The following is a 27935-nucleotide window of genomic DNA, read 5'->3' as shown; positions in this document are numbered from 1 at the left end:
AGTGCTCCTCATGCTCAGTGAGTGATCAATCTTACACAACCCTAATATTTCCAAAGAAAATTACTATCCTGAGCATTCTGTTCAGTGCAACTGTATTGCTGGTATAACTTAATTGCTTAAATCAGCAGTAGATTATGGACATAATTGACAGGATCAGAAACCAGCGTAGTCACTGCTATTTGCCAAATTCAAGTCTCCTTTAAATTGTATTGCATGACTAATTAAATCATAAAAGCATTCTACTTGTAGAAATTAAAACAAAATCCCTTCCAATCACATCGAGTTTAAAAGACACAGCTGAAATGTACTAAATGAGTAACAGTTGCTGCTGGAATGAAAGCACAGCCGATGTCTCATCAGCTGTTTTCCCCACAGAAACAAGGACATTATTGTGCTGGGGACAAGGGCAACTAAAGCGATTACATTTAATGTTTTGTGATATGTCCACAATAATTCAGTGAGGTGATTGATACAGGAAATATTTGTAGAAAGAAAGTGTGAACTAGGGAACAAGACTGAAGAATGTGGTGTAACAAAAGCATATTCAAGCTATTTTATCTCAAAGCAGCTTGTTTTTTTTGGCATCCACTCCTGTGGGTCAATGCCATATGTTTGTGTTTCAATACATAGTGCCACTATATATATATATCTCGTTTGTCTGTTTCTGTATTTATTATTCCTATAAATTCAAGACAGCAAACATGAAGAGGAACTCAAATTGTTATTTATTAGTTCATTTTTACATTTCAGTGCCCACTGTTATCACATTGTTACTTTGCAATGGTTATTTTGCTCAGTTGAAATACATATTATCCATTCCATTTTTTCCTGTCTCTCTCCCTCCCCCCAACAACATCAGCAGAGAGCATGTTCTCTGGCCTGTTAACACTGCTGGGGAACTGGTCACTGGCAAGGGAAGCCTGGGTTAACAAATTGTGCAAAATTATCTCATGAAAGTTGCAACATTTTCTTTTTGAGCAGAAATTCTGCTGAAAATGTGAACAAAACTACAGACTGTATGGAACCACCATGGAATTATCCCAGAATGGGCAAATAAAAACGATGCCCAGCCCCCACCCTCAAAGCGTAGAGTGACTAATCAAATCTCCTCACCACCAGCAACAAATGAACTGAGCAGGAAGGTCATCTATGAGCAATTCACATTCATCACCTTTTTAAGGAGCTGAAATATCCTGTCATCTGAATAACAAAAAGTGCATTAAGGTGCACAATATTATAAAATGCAACCAAGGTTACTGATGTGTTGAACGATAATTGCATGGCTATAATTCATACTATCAACAATGCAATAATACTCTGGGTTGTTGATCTAATTGAACAAGAGAAAATTGATTGACTGTCAGCTTGGCTCAGTTGATAGCACTCACTGAATTCAGACGGTTGCGGGCGTACGTCCCGCTATGGACGGGAGCACGTAATCTAGGCTGACATTTCAATGCAGTAGAGTGCTAAACTTGCTCGGGTGGACATACAGCACTGTTCAAAGAGAACGCCACCAAAACCAGATTTGTTTGGTAATTCATTCATCTGATACGTGTGGGACCTTGCCATCTGCAAATTAGCTGCTACAGCTGCCTACATATCAGTGACTGCACGTGTGAAAACAGCAAGCCACTGACTGTAAAACACTTTGGGACGTCTTGTTGTGAAAAGCACTATATAAATTCAAGTCCTTTCTTCTTCTAAAGAGTATTCGTGTTTCGTTGGTGGGAATACGCACCGCATAAATTTTTCAGTTGTGTGAAAGCTGCTCATCATCCACTCAACTGCCAATCTTCCATCTTTTCCTGTGGGGAGGCTTAAAGCTCTGCTGAAACTGAAAACTTGAAACTCAACTAAGAGGCAGATCAGTTACACACCCATAGCTCAGCCCTACATGACACTTTACGGTCCAACCCTAATGCAGTGCGCCACCAATAATGTTTAAAAAAAATAAATAAATAAACCAGTAAGAGCAGAATTAGAGTTTTTAATCATTTTGCAGTATTACTATGAGCAAAGAAATTCTTCCAAGTTGCAAATAGTATTGAAAAACCTCATTTAAAAGTCAACTGTAATTGTTGATCATGAGAGGAATGAGTGTTGAAAGATGCACGTCTAAAATCTTGGCAGGAATCCAATCCAAGTTTCCTCACTCCCATGACATTATAGAGTTTCAACAAAAGTGATGACCATCAGTTATGTTAATACCAGCTAGAGGCGGGTTAGCGATACACATCTTGTAACATTCAAGCTGAAAGCAGTAACACTTCCATAGGATTAAATATAAATTACTTATAGCAGAAGCTGAAGAGGAGTCTGGGGTTTGTTTTCATCTCCATATGTGAATTTTAACAAGACTTGGTACAGTGGAACAAAAGGGCAATAAAATATTTATAAGAAACACATTTAATAAACATTTACTTATTGAAAATAATGGAAATAGATTTTGCTTAATATTTATGAAATAGAAACTTGTTTTACTCCAAGTGTGTTCATTGTTTTTACATAAGGACTCAAAGATACAAATTTATGGCTGGATGGGGGCGCTGGGCAAATAAAAACAACCAGGATCAGCTGAAAGAGAAGGAAGCAATATTCACGCAGAAAACAATTTAGCAAGACAGATAGAAATGATGATTAAAATCAAATGGTGAAAAGACTGAAGTGAATGTAGGGGTATCTTAGGCAAAAAAAAAACCATGGGAAAAGGAGTAGCGTTAAAAAAAGCAAATGCAAGGTGTGGGAAATAAATTGGGAGTCCTGGAAGTGATGATTTTACAGGAAAATCTAGACTTAATAGCATTAACAGAATCCTGGACAAGAATGGAAATAAACATATCAGGATAGAATGTATTTAGAAGTGATAGAAAGGTAAGAAAGGAGGCAAAGTGGTAATATTGGTAATAGAGGGAATACAGGCTGTAGAGAGGATTGATACAGATAGAGAAGGGGTACAGACAGAGTTAATATGGTTGGACCTCAAAGATTAATAGTGGTGTATTACAGACCTCCAAATTCTGGGAAGGAAGTGGAAGAAGGAATCTGTAGTCAGTTTACAGGGAGTGGTAGGAATGAGTAGGAACAAAATTATTGTTCTGGAATTTTAATTATCCAGCGTGAGGTGATGCATTTTAGTATAAAATTAGCAGTAACTTTACTCTGAACAGAAGTAGATTCTGTGTTGTGAAAGATGAGAAGAACAACTTGTGGTACAGGTTCACAGGCAGCACTTCAGGTGACAACACTGTAAACGAAAGTTAATAGAATTCTAGGTTTTATTTCAAAAGATATAGAATGTAAGTGTCAAAATGTAACAATGAACCAATATAAAACCTTAAGACCTCTGAGAGTTACTCTGTGCAGTATTGGGTGCCACACTATAAAAGGATATTGAGGCTTTAGAGAAGGGACAATGTAGATTTACTAGGATGCTACTTGTTATGAGGAAAGACAAATACGAAGACTTGAAAAAATGTATTTTTTCATTAGAATGACGCAGATTATGGGCGATATAATAGAAAGTGTTTGAAATTATGAAAGGTTGGGACATGGTAGAAAAAAGATTGCTTCCAGTAGTTGAGGGACAAGAACGAAGGGCCATGGGTACAAGATTAAACACAAGAGAAGCAAAAGAGAGCAGGAGAAACTTCATTTTGAGGAGAGAATTAATGTCTTCTTTAAATATTACCACCTGCAATTTTCACCAGTACTATAAAATTACAGATTTTTAAATTAAGATTTGTAAAGTCAAAGTACATTAATGACAACTTTTATAATACAATATTTAAGAGCATGCTAAATGAGGACTCAGGATAATCTTTCAATTTTCTATTAATGAGATGGCCATAAATGAAATGTGACTCATAAAAAAAATTATAGATCATGGACAACCTTTTAGGAAAAAGATTAAAATAGCTAGGGAATGTACTGTATTTCATTTTCTGAAGCACAAAGCATACTGAAAAGCAGTGACATTCATTCAGTTCAATAATAACCCTTCTGATATATCACATTTATGGATACAATGCTATAGTCATATATTAATGGTGGCTGTGGTATTATTTTGCTGAGATAATTAAAGAAGTCAACAATATGAAAATTACCACATTACAATTCCTCAGTGGTCTAATTTACAAATAATCGTTGTTAAAAATTAAACTTGAAATAATCAGCATCTAAAACATGGTGACAAAAGTGCTGCCTACTTGGTTGTTGAACTATCATTGTGCATCTATTTTGGCTTCATAGGTTTCTCATTATCTGCTATTTTAAACCCCACCTTTGATGAGAAGTGAAATGCTGATATAATTCTGAAGAAACTGAATAGTCTGCAGATGGAACTATTATATAAAGCTTGGTATTTTGATAAGTCAAACAGTCATATTGGTTTTCACCGATATAATTTGATGCGCTGTAATAGTATCTGTTACCGAAGAGGAGGGAATGAGTAAACCAGCCTGGTTCACATTTTATTTTCAGGTCAACTTCAGATGACTCTAGCCCGTCAAACTTGAAGCTAGGTCCAATACACTGCTATAGCCGAGTACCACTATTGCTGAGTCAATGTCAACAGCACAGTTCAAAGCTTGGCTTGGTTTCAGGTTTTTCCTGTTAGCAGAGGTTAGGATTTCTTGAAGAATGAAGACATGTGCCAATTCATGAGAAATCAAAACTCAAGGTATTTCAAGCCAAGTTTACATGGAGTCAACCTTCTGGCTCTTGCTCAGCCATAGTTTGGCTCATCAATACAAAATAATGTGATTCAACATCAAGTTACAAGTTTGGTAAGAGGTACTCAGCCTCAGTGCAGTCCTAGGAGCACAATTATGTTCAGAATTTGCAACCACTTCACTTCTGCACTCTCAGTTCAAGGATCTACATGGTGGTAATATCATGCCAATAAGTCTGCAGAGCCGAAGACTAATGCCCACACTGCTTTTACCTTATAGAATTAGAGGAAATATTGAGAATACCATTGCTTCAATTCAAGCATAAATATTACCAGCTTCCCTATATTTTTGAATTTGGTTCTTTGAGACAAGACTTGAGCTAGAATAATGAAGAAGTGAAAATCGTCTAGTACTTCACTTGGTGTGATTTGGGAATCCATGCTTTCTAGGCTAGTGGAGAAAATATGGTATGTTGTCACTTTAGCCCAGATTGCTAACTTGTTTAATTTATTCCAGTGAAAGATGTTCTGTATCCAGCAAAGGACAAAATAATGCTGCAGACTGTCACGACACTCAAATCCAACATGAATCACTGAATATAGCATAAAGCACATCAACAAGATTCTGCTTCCCATTATCCCAACCAAATTCCCAACAATTCTGTCCATATAAATATAATTGGATGGAATGTTTTCTTAATTATCAATGTGGTTAATGATCAGCATCTGATTGGTAATGGAAAACTTCAACTAGGGAACACATTACCTTTTCATAAGTTGCAAATAATGAGCTGAAAACCTATTTCCTATTAAACAGGACATAAACAATGAATATAATCAGACGGTTATTGAAATGTAAGCTAATTATTGTAGCTCCATGACCAACAGCTGGGGAGAAATAAATTTCTCAAACGTGTACCTTTTGCTGTAGTGAACTTGTTTTTTTTGTAGAAAAATACAAACCTAATTCTCAAATGCTGTGTTGTTTCCACTCTCCTCTGTAGCTCTTTAGTATTTAAATCTGATGTTACACCTTTCACAGATCTGCTCTTGTAAATTGTGGATCCTCTTTGACCTCCGTTTGCTTCCCCTTTTAAACTGAAAATAAAATGGGACTGGATGGCACAGTGGGTTAAAACACGATAATTTCACCTGTGCAATCTGCCTTTGGAAATACTGGGGATGAAAGACTCCTCTCTCTGTTGGATTTAAGGGCTCTAAATAAAATGACTTATAACAGTATGAATTCAGCTCAAGAAACAAATTGGCAATTTCTCAGAAACCATTAGGTTGGCTGATATTGTAAATGTAAAACATTCATATTGATGCAACAGCGCACCCAGCATTGGACAAAATAGTGCTGCAGACATACAGCAATTACCTTCTGCTGTTGGGAGTGAAGACAAAGTAGAAGGAGCTTTACTCTTATTTTGGACTGAATTATACTTAACTTGGGAACATAAGAATTAGGAGCAGGAGTGGGCCATACGGCCCCTCGAGCCTGCTCCACCATTCAGTAAGATCATGGCTGATCTTCCACCTCAACTCCACTTTCCCGCCCCGATCCCCATATCCCTTGATTCCCTTCGAGTTCAAAAATCTAGCTAGCTCAGCCTTGAATATACTAAATGGCTCAGCATCCACAGTCCTTTGGGTAGAGAATTTCAAAGATTCACAACCCTCTGAGTGACAAAATTCCTCCACATCTCGGTCTTAAATGGCCGACCCCTTATCCGGAGACTATGACCCCTAGTTCTAGACTCTCCAGCCAGGGGAAACAACCTCTCAGCATCTGCCGTCAATCCCCCTCAGAATCTGGCATGTTTCAATGAGATCACCTCTCATTCTTCTAAACTCCAGAGTATAGGCCCAATCTGCTCAATCTCTCCTCATAGGACAACCCTCTCATCCCAGGGATCAATCCAGTGAACCTTCGTTGCACCTTCTCCAAGGCATGTATGTCCATTTCTCACAGATAAGGTGACCAAAACTGTGCACAGTCCTCCAGGTGTGGTCTCACCAAAGCCCTGTACAATTGTATTAAGACTTCCTTACTCTTGTACTCCAACCCCTTTGCAATAAAGGCCAACATGATATTTGCCTTCCTAATTGCTTGCTAACTTTGCATCTCTCTGAACACCAATATTTAATCGTTTCTCAACATTTAAAAAATATTCGGTTTTTCTATTCTTCCTACCTCACAGTTCCCCGCATTATACTCCATCTGCCACCTTATTGCCCACTCACTTAACCTGTCTATATCCCTTTGCAGGCTCTTTATGTCCTCCTCACAGCTTACGTTCCCACCTAGCTTTATTTTGTCAGCAAACTTGGATACATTGCACTTGGTCCCTTCATCTAAGTCATTAATATAGATTGTAACTAGCTGAGGCCCAAGCACTGATCCTTGCGGCACCCCACTAGTTACAGCCGGCCAACTGGAAAATGATCAGTTTATCCCTACTAGCTGTTTTCCATCCATGCTAATATATTACCCCTAACCACATGAGCCCTTATCTTGCGTAGCAACCTTTTATGTGGGACCGTTCTAGAATCTAGGGAATTTTGGAAGATCACAACCAATGCATCCACTATCTCTGCAGCCACCATTTTTAGAACCCAAGATGTAGGCCATCAGGTCCAGGGGATTTGTCAGCTTTTAGTCCCATTAGCTTCTCAAGTACTTTTTCCTCTACTGATATTAATTACTTTAAGTTCCTCACCCTCATTAGCCTCTTGGTTCCCCACTATTTTTGGTATGCTTTTTGTGTCTTCCACTGTGAAGACACATACAAAATATTTGTTTAAAGTCTCTGCCATTTCCTTATTCCTTATTATAATTTCACCCATCTCAGCCTCTAAGGGACAAACACTTAACTTTTGCTACTCTCTTCCTTTTTACATACTTGTAGAAGCTCTTACAATCTGTTTTTATATGTCTTGCTAGTTTACTCTCATTCTATTTTCTCCTTTTTCTTCAATTTTTTGGTCATTCTTTGCTGGTTTCTAAAATTCTCCCAATCCTCAGACTTACTACTATTCTTCGCAACATTATAAGCCTCTTCTTTTAATCTAATGTTGGATGCAGATACTGGGTGGCAAAAGGAGAAAAGTGTTTGCTAGTACAGTACTGACATCCTTCACTTAAAACCAATTAAAAAATAAACGCAACCACCACCCAGAAATCACACTTCACGAAATGATCAAACCAAAGCACAAGGCGGCAGCTAAATTATTTCTGTGCCCTGAAGACACGTACATAATCTACAGAAAAAACATTTCTTGACACTATTTATAACTCCGAATTCTATTAGTTAGCAGCCACTAATGTTTGTATTACCAGAAATATGGGAACTAAGACATTATACAGTACTTACATGAAAAATATATTATAAATGCAAAATCTAAAACTGGAAAAATGTTTAATGAGGGTGGGGAAAGGCGAGAACTCATTCTCAAACACTCAGAGAAAAAAGGTTAACAAGAAATTAATGGCAAAGTTTATTCATTTGTAAGCTAAACAGTTTATTAAAAAATTCTTACCTCATGAAGGTGCAGAGGCTTGTTGGGGGTCTAATTCAACCGGTGTGGATGGATGGTTTTTCTTTACGTATGTGTCTAGAGTGTATGGACGGGCTATTCTACTATGGAGAGTATGAGGATCTAGTCAATCATTCTCACCCAATGTCCATATACATCCTTTCCAGCAGGGCTCAGTAAGGAGAGTACTAAGAGGCAGGGGTTGTGGCTGATTCTGCCCTTCCCTTGACTAGGCACAAAGGCCAATTGAGATCAGGAAATGGAGCAGACTAAAAATCAAACTTGGGACCTTCTGGTCGGCATGATTTTAACGTTTCTAGTTGATTCATTCAATAATCAGCCTGTTCATAATCTTGAACTTTTTGTTTTTACTTGATTCAAACTTGTGCATTAATGGAGGAAATTAATATATTCTGCCAAACATGAAAAGTTGTTGCAATTTATTTTTAAAAATTATATCCAAATCTTTATATCTGCAGCTGCCTCTTGTATGGTATTCTTAAATAAACTGACAATCAAAATGCTTATCGGTTGCGTAGGACTTAAACACATGGAACATTTAACACGACAATGCAAGTGTTCACTAACAGATGCCATAAGCAATTTAAGTTGAATAGCGTTACTCCTTTTGTGGTTCTGGAATAGCGATTTAATATAATTCCTTTGAAAAAGCAGCTTTGATGTGTTCGCAGCAGGTGACTACTAACACGAGATTTCAAACTAAATCTCCATTTAAATTTAATGTAATTCTGCTTTCTTGGTTTTGTAATATTTGTAGTGTTGCTTGCAGTCGGCAATTTGAATGGGCTCCAGAGAGCTAGGAGTTCGACTGTATTATTTAATTTAATGGCACAATCGGTTTCCTTTCCTCGGCCCTAAAATTCTATAATTGCTGTTCGATTTGATTACACATTCCACAAAGAGCAATGTGTTATTTGACTATGCAACAGTATTTTATAACTAACATTCTCATGGTTAATGTTAGTTGTAAGTGGCAAGAGTTTTTTGTAATGGATTAGCTTTACTTATGTAACTACTGCACTAGTTACTTCTTCAATGAACACATTTTCAAGAGTAAACATAAAAGTCACCATCATGACTCTTGCTGTCATTTTAATTTGGTGTCAATTTGCATTGTTACAACCAATCACAAGTGGCTCATATGATTCTCTCTGATCAGATTTTGAGGTAAAATCATCAGGGAGTTTTGCAAAAAAGACAAGAAAAATTTAATTTAATACTTTTCAGTATCTGTCTTTGGACAGCTCTCTGCTGGGGCTCATTTCATTACAGCAGAGTAGGTCAAGAGGAGATCTGATAGAGATGTTCAAAATTATTAGGGTTTTTTTTTAATCAAGTAAAGGGGAGAAGAATTCCCACTCGTCAGTGAGTTAGTAACTAGAAAGCATAAACTAAAGTTTATGATCAAAGGGAGAGGTTCCTTTTTTAAAAAATTTAAAATGCAAAGGATGCAGTACAGTTGTAGGGGTACAGAACTCTAATTGCCAAGTGCCAATTCATACTTCGTTGGTACAAAAGAATGCATCCAACATTACAAAGAAAACGGAGAACATAATGAGGAACAAGAAACTTTGCAAGAAAATATTTATTATCAAAAAGCATTACAATGAGCACATACAGTATTGTCTAAAATGCTGTGGGAGGGCCAGAGTTTTTCCCTCCCTGAAAATATTTGAAAATTAAGACAGAACAAAACAATACTCAGTATTCAAATGGCCATCATTATTGTAGTGCATCTGTTGGATTCTTTACATAGTAAGATCAATAATTCTCATGCAGTCCTGGAAAAAGTTTTAACAAACTTGAAAACAATGATTACTTTTGCTGTAAGGTACTCTACAAAATTTTGCTTTGTTTGAGTATCTCTATTTTGTTTTAAAAATAACAGTCTTTAGTGCATGTCAAATTACATCTCAAGTCAGATGTAATGGCATAAACACAATGCACATATCCATTAACTGAAAAAAGACATTTAATTCAGTAAGTTAAAGTGAATCCATAAACAGCATGTATTAAATTGACAAATGTGTTACTTGTTAAACCATTAATATTTATAGTTCCAAGTCCTTAACTTAAACATTACATTTTTAAAATGAGATAAACTGCCCCTCCTTGACTTGCTAAGTAACCTCGTCCACTGGATTGCATACGTATGAACAGACTGAATTAAGAAATTAAAAAGGTCAGTGTTTGGGTGCAGTGCTGTAAAAAGCTGGAGTAAAAGGAGTCATTTGCTGTTCCTTCTCTGCGGAGTCTCAGTTATATTGCTGTGGGGAGCTATACAGTGGAGGCAGTGCATCTCCCCATGGGTGGATGAACAATTGGAAAGAACAGGAGCAAGGACCCGAGCGGGAGCGGCAGCATAAAGGGAGAGGTGGAGAAGGCCCAGGACAGAGTGCTGACCTGAGCGGGAGCAGCAGCATAAAGGGAGAGGTGGAGTAGGCCCAGGACAGAGTGCGGACCTGAGTAGGAGCGGTGGCAGCAGCATAAAGGGAGCTGAGCGGCGATCACAGGATAGTTGGTAACTGATTGGTTGATAAAGGTCACACCGTTTTTTCTCTCCAAGTTAGGGGCTGGGGTTAAATAGCTGGTGAGGGATAAAGCAGGAGCTTGGAGATTAGTAACTTAGTATTATCAGTTACTACTAATTTAATATAGTAATAGCTTGCATTAGATACATCTTAGTCTTAAGTTTCTGTAAAATTAGTTAATAGTCGAATAAATAAAGGTGTGGCAGGACAGCTCGGTCCAGCGGCATGCACATCCTACGCCATGTGGGAACTCCAGGATGCTTCCTGTGTCCTGGACAACCACGTGTGCAGGAGGCGGTCAGCTGGAGGAACTTGAGCTCTGGGTTTCGGAGCTTGTACAGCAGCTGGTGTTACAGCGGTGCATCCGTGAGGCAGACAGCTACATGGATAGCACATTTCAGGAGGTGTCACCCCGCAGCTAAGGAGTGTGCAGGCAAAGAGGGAATGGGTGACCGCCAGACAGAAGAGGACCACCAGGCAGGTAGTGCAGGAGTCCTGAGTGTATCTTGCTCTCCAACCAGTATTCTGTTCGGAGTACTGGCGAGGGTTCCTCTGGAGAGTACAGCCAGAGCCTTGTCCACGGCACCACAGGTGGCTCAGCTGTACGGGACGAGGAAGATAGGGAAAACAATAGTGGTAGGGGATTCAATAGTTAAGGGAGCAGACAGGCTTTTCTGTGGCCGCAGACGTGACTCCAGGATGGTATGTTGCCTCCTTGGTGCCAGGGTTAAGGACATCACCGAGCGGCTGCAGAACATTGAGGGGGTGAGGGTGAACAGCCAGAGGTCGTGGTCCATATCGGTACCAATGACATAGTTAGAAAAAGAGTGCTGAGGTCCTGCAGGCAGATTTCAGGGAGCTCGGAAAGAGATTAAAAAGCAGGACCTCAAAAGGTAGTAATCTCTGGATCACCCCCGGTGCCACGCGTGAGTGAATATAGAAATAGGCGGATAGAGCAGATGAATGAGTGGATGGAGAGATGGTGCAGAAGGGAGGGCTTCAGATTCCTGGGGCATTGGGGCCGGTTCTGGGGGAGGTGGGACTTGTACAGGCAGATGGGCTGCACCTCAACAGAGCCAGTACCAATATCCTCGCGGAGACGTTTGCCAGTGCTGTTGGGGTGGGTTTAAACTGAGTTAGCAGGGGGCTGGGCACCGGGATGTAGCATTACAAAAGAGAAACAAAGGGCAAAGGATTTAAGAGACGGATAGCACTAAAGTAAAAAAAATAGTAAGGTATTAGGTGGGGTCAGACTAAGAGAGAACACACGATGGTCTAAGATAGGTTTACAGTGTATGCATGTGAACGCACGAAGCATAGTAAACAAGGTTGGTGAGCTGCAGGCGCAAATAGCAACATGGGAATATGATGTCGTGGCAATAACGGAGACCTGGCTCAAAAAAGGGCAGGATTAGTTATTAAATATTCCTGTATATAAAGGTGTTCAGGAAAGATAGGGAAGGGAAGGAAAGATAGGAGGTGGTGTGGCAGTATTGGTTAAGGAGAATGTTACAGTGCTGGAGAGAATGTCCTGGAGGGGTCAAAGACAGAATCTATATGGCTAGAGTGAAGAAATAATAGAGGTGCCATTACACTACTAGGTGTATTCTATAGGCCATCAACTGGTGTGAAAAATATGGAGGTGCAAATCTGCAGAGAAATTACAGAGATGCAAGAACTATAGAGTAGTGATAATGGGGGACTTCAACAATCCGAATATAGACTGGTATAGTAAAGGGCAGAGAGGACCGATTAGGGACCAAAACGGAGACATACGCATGGAGGCAGAGGGTATTGGCTGAAGTGCTAAATGAGTACTTTGCATCTGTCTTCAAGGAAGATGCTGCCATCAACATAGTGAAGGAGGAGGTAGAGGAGATACTGGATGGGGTAAAAATTGATCAAGAGGAGCTACTAGAAAGGCTGGCTGTATGTAAAGTAGATAAGTCACCAGGACCAGATGGGATGCATCCCAGGACGCTGAGGGAAGTGAAGGAAGAAATCGTGGAGGTACTGGCCATAATCTTCCAATCCTCCTTAGAAACAGGGGTTGTGCCAGAGGACTGGAGAATTGTAAATGTTACACCCTTGTTCAAAAATGGGTGTAAAGATAAACCCAGCAACTACAGGCCAGTCAGTTTAACCTCAGTAGTGGGGAAGCTTTTAGAAACAATAATCAGGGACAAAATTAACAGTCACTTGGACAAGTGTGGATTAAGGAAAGCCAGCACGGATTTGTTAAAGGCAAATCGTGTTTAACCAACTTGATCGAGTTTTTTGATGAGGTAACAGAGAGGGTTGATGAGGGCAATGTGGTTGACTTGGTGTACATGGATTTCTAAAAGGCATTTGACAAAGTGCCACATAATAGGCTTGCCAGCAAAGTTGAAGCCCATGGAATAAAAGGGACAGTGGCAGCATGGATACAAAATTGGCTAAGTGACAGGAAACAGAGTAGTGGTGAACGGTTGTTTATTGGACTGGAGGAAGGTACGCAGTGGTGTTTCCCCAGGGGTCGGTTCTCAGACCACTGCTTTTCTTGATATATATTAATGACTTGGACGTGGGTGTACTGGGCACAATTTCAAAATTTGCAGATGACACAAAACTTGGAAGTATTGTGAGGATAGCAATAGACTTCAAAAGGACATAGACAGGCTGGTGGAATGGGCGGACACGATGCAGATGAAATTCATCGCAGAAAGTGCGAAGTGATACGTTTTGGTAGAAAGAATGGAGGAAATAAAAACTAAAGGGTACAATCGTAAAGGGGGTGAATTAACAGAGACTTAGGGGTATATGTGCACAAATCGTTGAAGGTGGCAGAGCAAGTTGAGAAAGCAGTTGAAAAAGCTTACGGGATCCTGGGCTTCGTGAATAGAGGTAGAGAGTACAAAAGCGTGGAAATGATGAACCTGTATAAAACACTGGTTCGGCCTCAACGGGAGTATTGTGTCCAAGAGGGTCCAGAAATGATTTACGAGAACGATTCTAGGGATGAGGGATTTCAGTTATGTGGATAGACTGGAGAAGCTGGGGTTGTTCTCCTTAAGGGCAGATAAGATTGAGAGGAAATCTGCTCAAGGTGTTCAAAATCATGAGGGGTCTGGACAGAGTAGATAGAGAGAAACTGTTCCCATTGGCAGAAGGGTCGCGAACCAGAGGACACAGATTCAAGGTGATTGGCAGAAAAACCAAAGGCGACATGAGGAAAAACTTTTTATTTTTATTTTTTAAACTCAGCGAGTGGTTAGGATCTGGAATACAATGCCTGAAAGAGTGGTGGAGGCAGACTCAATCACGGCTTTCAAAAGGGAGTTGGATAAGTACCTGAAAGAATTTTTTTTTTTTTTTTTTTTGCAGGGCTAGAGAAAGGCCGGGGGAGTGGGACTAGCTGAAGTGCTTACAGAGTTGGCACGGGCTCGACGGGCTGAATGGTTACAGCACAGAAGAAGGCCATTCTGTGATTCTCTGATTCTAACATATCTCAAATCTAAAAGCAGCTCCTATTGGCCAACTTAGACCAACATTTCTGGAGGTGTCATAATCTCTTTATTCCCAAAGGGACTAGGAAGAAATTATGGCAATAATGGCAATGCACATGGTTCTAATTTAATATTTTGGTGAGGTATGTGATTCCAGTGACAGCAGTGTGTGAATCATCGGCATTAATATATTAATTGCTGTCCTCACTGCAATCTGTGTAATTAAGGATGCCCAAAGTCAAGTGAAGAAGTAATTATGAGAGGCAAGGATTATGTATTTTGGAATAAAGTGCAACGCATTCACAACACATAGCTGTTTGTGACCTTGCTTGCTGTAACCTGCATTCTCTACATGGCTGCAAAGAGACAGCATCTCATTACTTCTCAACATGAGGCACACCAATAATAAATGAGAAAAGTATATATAGATAAAGAAAAATCCCAAGATGTGGAGGTCTATAGAGAAAGGATGCACAATGTCAAATAACTGATGAAGGCTGTAAGGGAAATATTTCAACACAGTCAAACAGTAAAAAAAAATTGTATTGCTAAAAACGCAGTGGGGTAAATTGTATCTGATAACAGAGAAGTTGCTGAAATGTTTCACTACTAATTCACAATAATATTCACTAATGAAGTGCCTTATGCAGCCCGGTGTCAGATTTTGTTTGATAACACTCCTGTGAAGCAACTTGGGACATTTACTACATTAAAGGTCCTTATATAAATACGAGTTGTTGTTGTAAACATAGGAATTCCCTCCTTAAACCTCTCCGCCTCTCAGACCAAGCTTTTGGTCATCTGTCCTAATTTCTTATGTGGCTTGGTGTCAAATTTTGTTTGATAACGCTCCTGTGAAATGCTTTGGGACGTTTTACTATGTTAAAGGTGCTATATAAATTCAAGTTGTTGTTATTGTTACTGGGGGGGGGGGGGGGGGCCATAAATATGGATACATTTTCAGACTCGCTATTTTTGTAATTACAAAGAAGCAAGTATTAAATAGAGTACAGACAATGAATAAAGCATCAGGACCTGACACAATTTATCCCAGTTTTTTAAAAATGATTTGGGACAAGTAATTGTAGGTACACTTAGATATTTTCCAAAGTTCACTGAATCCAGTACACATCACATGATTTGAAAACAGAAAATGCAACTCATCTCCAAAGAAGGGGCAAATTAAGAGTCCTGTAATTCTAGAATGTAAGTAGGAAAATCGCTCAAAATAATATTGAGGGACAGCATAGGGGATCACCTCGAGAGCCACAGATTAATAGGAGACAGTCAGTATGGTTTTAGGAGTGGAGAGACATGGGATCTTGTGGCTAAAGGTGAAATGTTTGTTGATATTTAAATGAATTTTTAAAAGGTATTTGGCACGGTCCCACATAGAAGATTACTGCACGTTTCAGGACTTTGGGATTAATAGTAACGTACTGAGTTGACTACCTGAAAGAAAGCGATAAATACGAATAAGTGATAAGACATCTAGCTAGGAGTTGTTTGTTAGTGATATACCACAGGGATCAGTGTTGGAACCACTGCTGTTTGTCACTATAAATGACTCAGACAACAGTCAGTTTAAATGCGTCTAAAATTTGCAGATGATACCAAAATTGGAGCACGAGGAAATGTATGCACACATTCAGAAGAATTTTGGGCTGTTAGGTCTGTGGGAAGATAAAAGTAAATTTAATTTAATGCAGGTAAATGTAACTGGATAGCACTTGGCAAAAGAAAAAGGTACCATGGAAGGTGTACTCAGTGGGAACATACTAGTAGTGTAAGAGGAGAGATCTCAGAACACTGGTGGGACAGGTCACTAATCCCAGTGTTCAAGTTCTAAAGAAAGCAAGAAAAATGTTGGGCTGAAAATAAAAAATAAATTGAATGTGGCAATTTTAAAATTGTACATGCCCTCATTACATTTGGAATACTGTACCCAAATTTGACCCTTTACTTCAGAAAAGCTAACAGGTTATTGGAGAGGGTTCACTGGAGTGTTAGAAGGTTAATACTAAAACTCAGGACTGAGCTATGAAGAGCAATTGTATATCCTGGGACATCCATGTCTTGAGAAGACAAAAGGAAGAGTGAATAAAAGTGTGCACGATTATGAAGCATTCCGTTATTTCAAAGTGATTAGTTATTCAGTGTAGATTCAGAACAAGGAAAACCAAGTAGGCAAAATTACTTTAGCAAAAGGGTGATCAGCATATGGAAGAAAACAAATTCTTGGCATTTTAAAATATTCAGTGTTATTCATTTTTTTTTTTAATGACAAGATAATTACTTGGGCAGGTTAGGTCGTCTCCCGCCTGAAATATTCTCTGATATTACTAGCAAGAGGGTAAGCTTTTAAATAAAAACAGATGGAAGGGAGTCAGATTTTCTTTTTTTTTTAAATCAACACCTTTTTAAAAACCTAAATTCAGACCAAGGGACAGGAGCTGCTGCTGCAACACATTGATTTAAATGTGTATGCAAAACAACAATGAACAGATAAGACAAAAATCAAGACACAGTAGTTTACCTATTTACGAAGATCTGTAAATTGGTATGATCATACTAAATACTGACTGTGCAGCATTAATAAAAATTCCATACTGATGTATGGCAACTTTGCACAATTTTTTTTAATTTTTTTTTTTTTTTTTTTTAAAAACATGGCATACCAATTTCAACTACCCAGATATTAACTGGACAGAAGAGGTAGGTAAGGGGGGGGGGGGAATAAGGGAATGGAGTTCCTACAATGTGTGCAGGACTCCTTTCTAACCCAATATGTGAAAAGTTCAACAAGGGAGGATTCGCTATTGGATCTAGTAATGGGGAATGAACCAGAGCAGATAAGAGAAGTAAAAGTGGGCAATAGTGACCATAATATAATACGCTTTGAAATAATAATTGAGAAGGGCATAAGTATGACATATCTATGGTTATAGATTGGAGAAAAGCTGATTGAGAAGCAGAGAATAGAACTTCGGAAAATAAAATGGACAACAATATTGGCAAACAATGATGTAGAACAGCAATGGGAAACATTTCAAACTGTGTTCAACAGAGTCCAGGAAAAATATATTCCGCTAAAAATCAAGAACAAGCTAAACACGAATGAGACACCATGGATGAATAAAGTCATAAGGGAAAAATTGAGGGCAAGGAAAGAGGCATACATTAAGTACATGGACAGCAGGGGAGAGCATGATAAGGGAAAATACGAAGCGTTTAGGAAAGAAGTCAAAAAAAATTAGGAAGGCAAAGAGGAACTATGAAATTAAATTAAGAAACATAAAATAAAATAGTAAAATAATTTACAGGCACAACCATAAAACAAAGGTTGGGATGGGAAGAGGGCCACTAAGGGATCGACAGAATAATGCCACAGTCAGTGATAGAGATGGCAGAAATATTAAATAATTACTTTGCCTCAGTATTTACCAGGCAGATAGAACAGGTGGACATGACATTGGATCAGGAGATTAGTAATGAAATAACTGCATTTAAAATAGAGGAGATATTTTAAATAAACTAATCAAACTCAAAGAAGAAAACCCTGGTCCGGATGTATTACATCCACGCATTTTAAAATAATCTAGGGAAGAGATAGCAGAGGCATTACTACACATATTTAATAACTCATTAGGAAAAGGTATAGTGCCAGAGGACTGGCGGATAGCTAACGTAATACCTATATTTAAGGAGGGAAATAGAACACGTCCAGGGAACTATAGACCAGTTAGCTTAACATCGGTGGTAGGAAAAATAATGAAATCGCTACTAAAGGAGAAAATAGAACATCTAGAAGCCAAAAACATAGTAAAGGGAAAGTCTTGCTTGACTAACCTCATTGGTTTTTTTGAAGAGGTAAGAGAGAATAGACAAGGGTAATGCAGAAGATGTTTATCTAGATTTTCAAAAGGCCTTTGATAAGGTACCACATAACAGACTAATGAATAAGGTCAGAGCATGCTGAGTCAGGGGACATGTAGCAGAATGGATAACTAGCTGGCTTCAAGACAGAAAGCAGAGAGCCAGGGTGAAGGGTAGCTATTCACAGTGGCAGAAGGTGGGAAGTGGTGTTCCACAAGGATCAGTGCTGGGAACCACTGCTATTCACAATTTATATTAACGATTTAGACTTTGGAATCAAAAACACAATTTCTAAATTTGCAGATGACACCAAATTGTGGGGGGATAGTTAATACTGAGGAGAACTGCATCAAATTACAGGAAGACATTAATAAACTTGCAGAATGGGCATATAATTGGAAAATGAGATTCAACACAGAAATATGAGGTATTACATTTTGGTAGGAAGAATAATATTACTTGGAGGGTGCGAGTCTAGGTGGAGTAGAGGAGCGAAGTGATCTCGGAGTACAAATACACAAATCACTAAAAGTAGCGACACAGGTTAACAAGGTTATAAAAAGGCAAACCAGGCACTAGGATTTATTTCTAGAGGGATAGAATTGAAAAGTAGTGAAGTTATGCTAAACTTGTATCAAACCTTGGTTAGACCATACTTGAGAGTGCTGCGTACAAATTTGGTCATCACATTATTAAAAGGATGTAGAGGCACTGGAGAGGGTGCTGAGAATTTTTTTCAAGGATGATATCAGAAATGCGAGGGTATACCTATCAGGAAAGGATTAACAGGTTGGGTCTCCTTTCGCTCGAAAAAATGCTGAAGGGTGACCTAATTGAAGTCTTTAAAATTATGAAAGTTTTGATAGAGTAGATACAGAGAGAGTTTCCACTTGTGGGGAAGAGCATAACTAGAGGCCATCAATATAAGATAGTCACCAAGAAATCCAATAGGGAATTAAGAAGAAACTTCTTTACCCAGAGAGTGGTGAGGATGTTGAACTCGCTGCCACAGGGAATCGTTGAGGCAAATAGCATAGATGCATTTAAGGGGAGGCGAGATATATGAGGGAGACGGGAATAGAGGGTTATGCTGACAGAGTTCGATGAGGAAAGATGGGAGGAGGCACAAGTGGAGCATAAACGTCGGCATGGACTGGTTGGGCCGAATGGCCTATTTCTGTGCAGTATATCCTGTGTAATTTTGTTTTAATAGACAGCAACTGGCAGAGGCAACCCATGCAACAGATAGGTAAGGAATGCTGAACTCAGTTAAAATTCCATTCATTTCAGGTTCCACATTGGCCTTCATTTTAATGGGGAGGCGGGTTGGGAGCGGGAGAACAGGTTTACCGCAGGCCCTGCCAAATTTAATGGCAGGGCCTGATTTGCAGGGGAAACCTGTTTCCAGATTGAGGGGTTGGCTGGCTGTGGATAGGTAGGCCTGTGGCACTAGGCCGCAGAGGTTGGGAACGTTCAGTGGCCAGGAGCAGCATGGGGTGGGGTGATAAATCCGAGGCTTCCAGCCTCATTATAATATTTAAATGGTCGACCCGCCTCCCGGGAACGGGTTGGCTGCTCGCAACTCTCCCCCCACCATCCCCCCCAATCCCATCCCGCCTCCATTAAAACCAGAAGTGGGTGGGTTGTAAGCGGGTTCTGGTCAGGATTCAGATTTTTAACACTAACTTCCCAGCCATTTTTTTTTTTAGGTTAAAATTCCCGTCATTATATATCACATACCCACAAGCACTTTCAAAAGAACCTATATATTTGCAGCTAGATTATAAGTATTTATTTTTGGCTACTACTTTAATTCTTCCATAGAAAATGATTTCAAAATAGAGGTCAACTAAAAAATAAACCCAAGGATTGGCTTCTCATTTACAACTATACATTCCTTAGCTAATGAATACATTGGGTTAAAATGACATTTGGAATACTGGTTAATAAGATGATTCTCCATAAAGAGTCCATTAAAGGGTTTATAGTGCCCAGAGTAAAATGTTCAGAAACATGATAGTCTTGTGACAGGATCACATTTTGTAGCTGTGTGTCTTTATTCAATTTACATTCAAAGGCAATAAATTTGGTTCTCTGACCATTTAAAAAAATTGGTCAAACAAAACCTGTAAGAGTTGTCTTCAGGTGAGGGGTCTCAGTGTTCACTCATCATCTCTAGATAAATACTTTTCTCATATGGTTTTGCTTGTACTTTTTTAAAGCTTACTTTTGAACTTTTATTGCTTGTGTACCTGTTTCTGATGAAGGGGATAAGGGGACACGAAGTGATGTAGTCCATGTCTTGCCTTGGATTTATTAGCTAGTAAAGGATGCGAGTTAATGAGTTGACCCATCCATTTTATTGTCCCTCTCTCTTAACACGCTATAATGGAAAACTGCAAGCACAACCACCACATTCTAGGACTCTGACACAGCATATTACCACAATTTGCCATGTCACCTTTCTTTAAAGATAGAATTTGTTGGACAGCACGAATGAGTTCAATAGTGTACTATTTTCCGGGGCGTGAGAATCTCTCCATTTTCTCTCAAGTTCCCCTTTGGCCATTTGCTTTTTGGGGCTGAGGACAGGGCTCGATGACTGGCTCCTAGATCTCCAGTGTTTCAGTGCTAACCACTACTCTTTGAAAATGGCCTGAAAGTGACCATTCTGACATTTCATCCTCGTCTCCACTTGACACCTCCCCATAGCAGCAGCGCCAAAAGTTGGAAGGTAGATTAAAACTATGTTTCACTACTCTTTAGTGCCTTGCACTATTGCTCCAAGTTACAGAAAGTAGTATGCCATTAGCCACATTGGTTGGGATTCACTTTAAAATATTGAAATGATTCATTAAATTATGTTGCGAAAGACTAACAAACAAATAATTTCAAAAAAGCAACTGCATTTTACAACTATATAGTCTCTAGTGGAACTCAATGTAAATAATTGTTACGGAAATTTTGTACAAAGATAATTTTTTTTACAGAGTGATGCAATGTAAATGGAGTTAATTTTTAGATGAAATTTCCATTCACGTGTGCAATATCTAACATTTCGATACTTTCGGTGAAAGTTCATTTCGAGGACAGTATTCAGTAAGGGAATTAACCATAAATGTACTTCTACTTATAAGTTCTTCCAAAAATATTCACAACACAACATACAACACAATTTTAAATTGTGAGATTTTGTTTTACAAAATGCAAGTACTGGTTGTTTGTTGCACAAAATTCGCATACAACAAAAAATATACACTATGTATAATTTCATCTATGTTCATAATGATTAACCTAGTTATTGCCTTTCTTCTTTTCATACACACTTCCCATGACTTTTAGTAACACATCAATATACCTCTACCTCAAGACATTTTCTTAGCCTTAGTCACTTATATAATTATATACATGGTCAATCAAGACTAATTTTCCTCGATAGCTTTTGTCTATCTGAAAATACTTACATATTGTTACATATTTCATGGAGTACAGCTACCAATAACCTCAAAAGACAAGCTATGAGGCTTTAAAAGTACTTTCTTGAAATTATATTCAGGAACAAATGAAAAGCTAAATAATTGATTACATCAAGGTAATTATTCTGGAAGAGTTTGTTAATTATACTGCCCTGATTGTGTGCATTTGAAAATTCAATTTACATTTTGGTAGGGATTTTGAAAGTCAAAAGAGTCGATGACCAGCATTTCAAATCCCTTCATTACCCTGAGAGAAGTATTGCTGAATTAGAATTGTGCTTTAGCTTACAACTGAGAAGTATTCAATTATAACAAATTATTGCATAAACTGTAGATTAAGGTGACTGGGCATAGTTTCAAAGGATATTCAACACATGGCTGATGGTATTCAAACAAGACTGTAATAAGTCATGTGCAAACATGAAATGTGGTTGGCCAATTCTTTTTAATATAACTTTGTGTGTCTCTACATACGAAGTTGGAATGACCAAGAAAAATGAAAAGCAATTCATCAATGATTATAATAGTAAGAAATCTAGATACAATATTTCTTCAGTGCTTGCTTTTTTACAATAAACAGGACATTAAACTACATTGCAAGTAAAAGGTTTCCATATTACACTACTAGCATAATTAAAAAATCTGGAAGGAAAACAGCTAATATAGAATTTAGGGCATATGTTATTCAAGGTACTTATACATAATTTCTATCCTGTTGAACATGCGCGCTGCCCCAACCCCTCCACACCAAAAAAAATGTAAAAGACAATATATACAAACTGTTAACCGATTCCTTTGGCCTGGAGGATAGAATACCGTGGGCCAGATGCCTCCCTTGCTACATATACGGCTTCCTCCAACAGAAGGTCTACTTCTGTGAGTAGCCTGCTTCTGCCAGTGATAGTGAAGTGCTCCACTGTTATAAAAAAGTTATAAAGTGCACTTCTGCAACCAGAGAGCAGGAAAAATGACAGAGAATTACAGTGTGAAAGATAGTCCAGACTAGGATTGAAACACAAGACGTTTCAAGTAGTAGCCCAGCAATCCACTGCTGGATTCACGAATACGGACTTTGGGACAGTTATGTTCGGTTCATTCCATTGGATAGTTCTGGCCTGTTGCACTGATTACACTATATGTTTACAGATTTTGTATACAGATTGTTCCAGAATGCATCATGTAACTATGTGGTAACATCACATGCATCAGCACAATGAACTCTGGGCAGTCAGTCCAAAGCCCAAAGCAGTTTGCAGTTACATGTAGCCAATGACAACAAACCTGCTATACTGGTTTCGGCTGTTCCAGTCTTGGCCAGTTTGGAGGCGCTAACCTGTACATTGGAAAATTAATTTTGGCACAATTCCAATCCATTCTGGTCATCAATGCGCAGTAGAACTAGGATACAATAGCTTATTACATGAGAGAATGACAAATTAAATATGGTAACTACTGTTACCGGAGTGAAGATTAACATGTAATTTAGCTCGTTTGCTGTTCGAATGGAAAACATTAATAGTGAAGAAACAAATTGCTAGCTTGACGTAACTGGTGTCACAAATAGAGATGATAAATGAGACATGTGATACGAGTATTTACAACAGTGAAAGACTATTACAATTCCACTCTGGAAAAACTGACTAGTTCTCAACAAGTACAGATGCACTCCCCTCCCCTGCCACAGATAAGTCCTCCCCGCTTCACAGAGACAAGGATTTGTACTTAAATGCTGATTTCGCGTTTTTATTCTGACACAACGGAGCTGAAAGGTCTATTCAACTGTACCAGCGAGGGGAGGGACACACTGCAAATAAATGTTCTTGAGGCAAACAGAGATTCATAATAATCATCCAGAATTGGGACAAACACATCCAGCTGTAGAGTATAACTCAGAGCAAGTCAATTAGATTGCATCAACATTAACTTACCATTATTCTGATTATGTCCTTGGACTAAAATGCTTGAACAATAGAGTTTCACTCTAGTCCTACTGAACAAGCTGCTTATGGTAATAAAGAGCTTTGGAAGTGCTAACAATTACCTAGGGGCCACCAAAACTTGTACTCTCGCCACATCACACCACTGGAGGTGACTTTATTCATAACTGATCAAAATCAGTTGCAATAACATTGGAAATACTGTACTATCTTTTTGAAAAATCATTTGCTAATGGGCAATATTAGATGTGGTCTTCATTAGTCTTTGAGAGAAGTAGAAAAATAATATTCCGCTCAAAACCACAATTGTGGGGGGGCGAAATTGGATGCTTCGTGGTCAATGGGGATTTCTACAAAGTTCTTAAAGAGCTTTGCACCAAGCATTACAAATATAGTTGCAGCAATTTGTCCTATAATCCGCAAATCATAGCTCAAGTTTGGACTCGAGCGTCATTCCCAGCTCTGTTAAAACTTTAATGTAGCTTCAACTTGCTCACCACAAAGTCTCTTCCCTTGAAAAAGCAACTCAAAACACGCTTCTGCAGAGCTGCAGGAAAACCTAAACACCGTAACCATCTATATCTGTAGAGTATAATATTTTGATCAGTATCATGGAGACACCACCACCTTTAAGCCACGCACCATTCCAACTTGGACAGCAAGTGCCATCTCTTCTTCATTGCTGGGTCAACATCCTGAAATTTTATGTAATAACATTGCAGAAACACCATCACTGCAAGGACTACAGCAGTTCAAGGAGGTCCACCGTCACCACCTCAGGGAAACTAGGGATGGGCAAGAAACGTGGCCTTGCCAGTGTCACTCGTGTAGATAATAAAACCTGCAGTCCTAACTCCAGTATCAAGGGTACCACAGCTGTCTGCTGCAAAAGTCTTGCTATATGAATAGTATTAGCCATGTTTCTTTGCAGCTTGCCTTATAACATGGGAGGGGCATGGACAGTATCAGTGCCAATCTGGGTACAGAAAGTTCATCCTGTCCGTTTGGTAGGTCACTGTCTGCGTCTAAAGAGTGTGCATCCTTCGTCGTCGCTGGGTCAAAATCCTGGAACTCCCTACCTAACAGCACCGTGGGAGTACCATCACCACACGGACTGCAGCGGTTCAAGAAAGGCGGCTCATCACCACCTTCTCAAGGAAAACTAGGGATGGGCAATAAATGCTGGCCTTGCCAGCGACGCCCTGATCCCATAAACGAATAAAAAAAAAAAAAATACAACAACTCCTATTCATCGGTTTGAAATATTTTTCAGTGAAACGGGTGTTCGGCCTTCTGTAGACAACTTCCCAGGCCTTGCACTTGTGAAAAAAAAACTGCATTATCAGAAAGATCCTCAGTTTCCAGTTGAACACTGAAGCCCATCAGGAAAGAATCCTCCGAGATCACTTGAATCACCCAGATTCTCCCAAATTATCTTTGTGGCATCCCATTTCAACAGAGACACAACCTGCAAATGTCTAGCCTGCAATGTCAACCAGGTCTACGATTATTTTATCAACACCAGAAAATTTTGAAATCTGTATTCCTAATGAAGAAGCAATATAGGCATTGCACTCATTAAAGAGATATGGGTGAAACACACGAGTGTTATAGTTCACTTTCTGGTACCTCTGGAAGCCCCTGAAATGTGTACTCCATCCTCCTCCCCCCATCCTCATCTTCACCCGAGCAGATTGACATTCTATCGGTAACTTAAATAAGACCAATTAGTCGTGGAGCCAGCAATGCCAAAAACCTATAGATTCCATCAATGTCAGTGGGAGGTGCCAGCCATTTTTAGGCTAGCCAAGTGCTGCAAGAGATGTTTTATCAAAGATAAAGTGAAGTAGTCCTTCAAAAAATTCTCTGAAGGGTGGTTCGTAACTTATTTTGAGAGATGCCAGAGGGTTAAGTGGCCAGGGCTATGTCCTTCTGTCTTGCATGTGTTGAGCATCAATTGGGATCAAAGTGGCACCAAGGTCAAGGTGACTATTTTGGATTGCTGGTGCTTGCGCCAAAGACCACTTAAATGTCAGATGAAGTTTGACAGATTAGCACTTAGTTATAATTGGTATCAGTACCGCTGCAGAACCCAGAGACACATCAGCCTTCTGACGAATGCTGGAAGAGACAGTGTGAACCTTTGATGCCAAGTTGAAGAATGCTGCTTGCTCTGGACAATGTTCCCAGGTTCTACTTGAATCGTTGGTATAATTACAAAACTGTACAGTCTACCTGCAAAACTGTACCTCGTCTGCAGGATCTATTTCCGGTGAATAAGTTGTTTGCATTTGCCTCTTTTGGTGAGGGCTCTACTTCTGAAAGTCATGAAATGTCGGAAAGCAACAAGTGTCAATGGCATCAATTGATACAAAGCACAATACCTGGCAAGTTTTAGAACTAGGAGCTGGCATCAAAAATGAGCAGAATTGTGCTGAACTGGCCAAAGACAGCCTTAGTGAGAATATTGAGATGCAACAAGCATCACAAAATGGCAATGGTGCCAATGTGCAAGTTAAAAAAAAACTTGTGAAGCTGTCTGTAAAGTGAAAATTAACTTTTAAAAAGACTGTTAAAGAATTATTACCATTACCAGTCCACACTAATTTCAAAAGGGAGGAAATAAAAAGTGACAAATGACAAAATAAATACAAGCCTTTTCTGAAAAATGGGCTCCTGGAGGCAACTGGAGAACAACCAAATGCCATGATTCAGAATGAGACCTTATAAGCTATGGAGTGGAGGGAAGGTAGTCTGATGGCAGCACTATAGCACAATTTTTTTAAAGCAGCGTCAACAGTGTCACTAAATGAATGTCATTCTATAGTGGAACAGTCATGTCTTATTTTCAGGTGATGATACATCACATCGACTTGTTGAGAACTGATCTATTTACCAAGAAATACCGTGTAATAATTTTCCACTCACATGTGGGATGTCATTGCTGAGGTTACTTATGAAGGTATGGTTTCTTCGTCAATCTCTGACAACAGCAAAGTGAAAAAGTCTGTAATTTAACTTATGGGGATTACAGACACAAGCAAGGTTTTATAAGCCACTGACATGTGTGAAGTTGAACAAAAATATAAAATTTCTCAATTGCCACATTTACTACATGAGTATGAATGTAAAAAATAAAATGTTATTTAACTTCTAAAACTAAAATGACAGAGAGCTAGGATAAGGTACTAACTGCAGATATGGAAAGTGTAAACTGGGGTAGTTTTTAATGTTAATGTTTATCAATAGCATAGGTTTTCAGATGGATATAATAAATGCCCATTTTCAATGACATTTATAGTTCCAACAGTTTAAAGGGATTATTGTATAAATTAGTTCGATAAATAACTAAAATGCTAATGAACACAATTCAAGTACTGGCCATATTTTAAATATTAGTCCCAGCAGTTTTACATTTGAATAAGTATTAATTCATCAGCCACATTATAGAGAATGTTTATTATTGATTATTAAAATTTGTTTTCCTCTACTTGTGCTTAACCTCATCTCTTTCAAATACATTTGAGCTGATTTCAAGATTCTTCTTGTACACAAAGCCACAGTGGCTTTGGTCAGCATTCACATTTATGCCCGTATTAAACAATGACCTCAAACCGTGCCCAGCCACCGTGAATTTAGAAATTATTTTAAATTACAATTGTATTTTTAACCCTGTATTAGCAATGTAAAGAAAACAGAGTCGTTATCATTTAAATACATCCATAATGGAGTGCGCTCACCAGTTAGTAAATAAAGGATCGATTCAGTGTTACTTTTATATTGCACAAATATTTAAGACTGATAATCTGGTGGTTTTGCAACGTGTTAATGGCATTTCACTTTAAAATCAAACTGTTGAACCCATTAAGTAAATGACTAGCAGCAGGATTGACAAAGTAAGTCAAATTCACAACAGTTTTTACTTAAGTACAAAAACAAAATGTGTAATAGCCTCAAATGCAACCGCCAATGGAAGGCATAGATATATGTTAAGAATGGAGGAATAGGGAAGTGAATCAACTTCATTATACAGTTCAAATTTCTAATGATTGGAATCGTTGACAAACAGTGCTCATGATTTTGATTTGAGCATTTAAATTCTAAATTTAAAGTAAGCTACCGCCAAAGACTGCTATTCTTGCAAGGGCTGGATAGGGATATGACCTTGAAACAGTCTGCTTTTCTTTCCCCCCAGCCCACGGCCAAACTGACATGAAAAAAATAAGTTTAGTTCTCACAACCTGATGGTTCTAGAAGTCAGAGTCGAAATCCTGAGGACCCAAGTGAATAATAAAAGGTGCGATGGCGCGAGGCTGGTAATAGGGATTGTCAATGAAAAAACCACCTACAGTAAGGAAAAGAGCAGAGAAGCAAAACTGCACATTAATTATCACTGC

The 27935-nt window shown here is 38.8% G+C and overlaps 1 protein-coding gene across 4 annotated transcripts in view; it reads right to left on the bottom strand.

Annotated features, from left to right (window-relative positions):
• Window positions 1-3494: 3494 nt before the first annotated feature.
• Window positions 3495-27935, bottom strand: part of strbp (spermatid perinuclear RNA binding protein) — a 178107-nt gene continuing 153666 nt past the window's right edge. For all 4 annotated transcript variants that reach the window (XM_085965686.1, XM_085965693.1, XM_085965690.1 and 1 more), the window contains one exon: window positions 3495-27883. In XM_085965686.1, the coding sequence (XP_085821812.1) occupies window positions 27789-27883 (95 nt within the window). In that variant the 3' untranslated portion in view covers window positions 3495-27788. The remainder of the gene's footprint in view (window positions 27884-27935) is intronic.

Source organism: Somniosus microcephalus, chromosome 23 (genome assembly GCF_052327205.1).
Source record: "Somniosus microcephalus isolate GS21.2 chromosome 23, FLI_Smic_1.0, whole genome shotgun sequence".
NCBI classification, from domain to species: Eukaryota; Metazoa; Chordata; class Chondrichthyes; order Squaliformes; family Somniosidae; genus Somniosus; species Somniosus microcephalus.
Note: the sequence above shows the minus strand (reverse complement) of the source record. Positions and strands in the feature narration are given on the sequence as shown.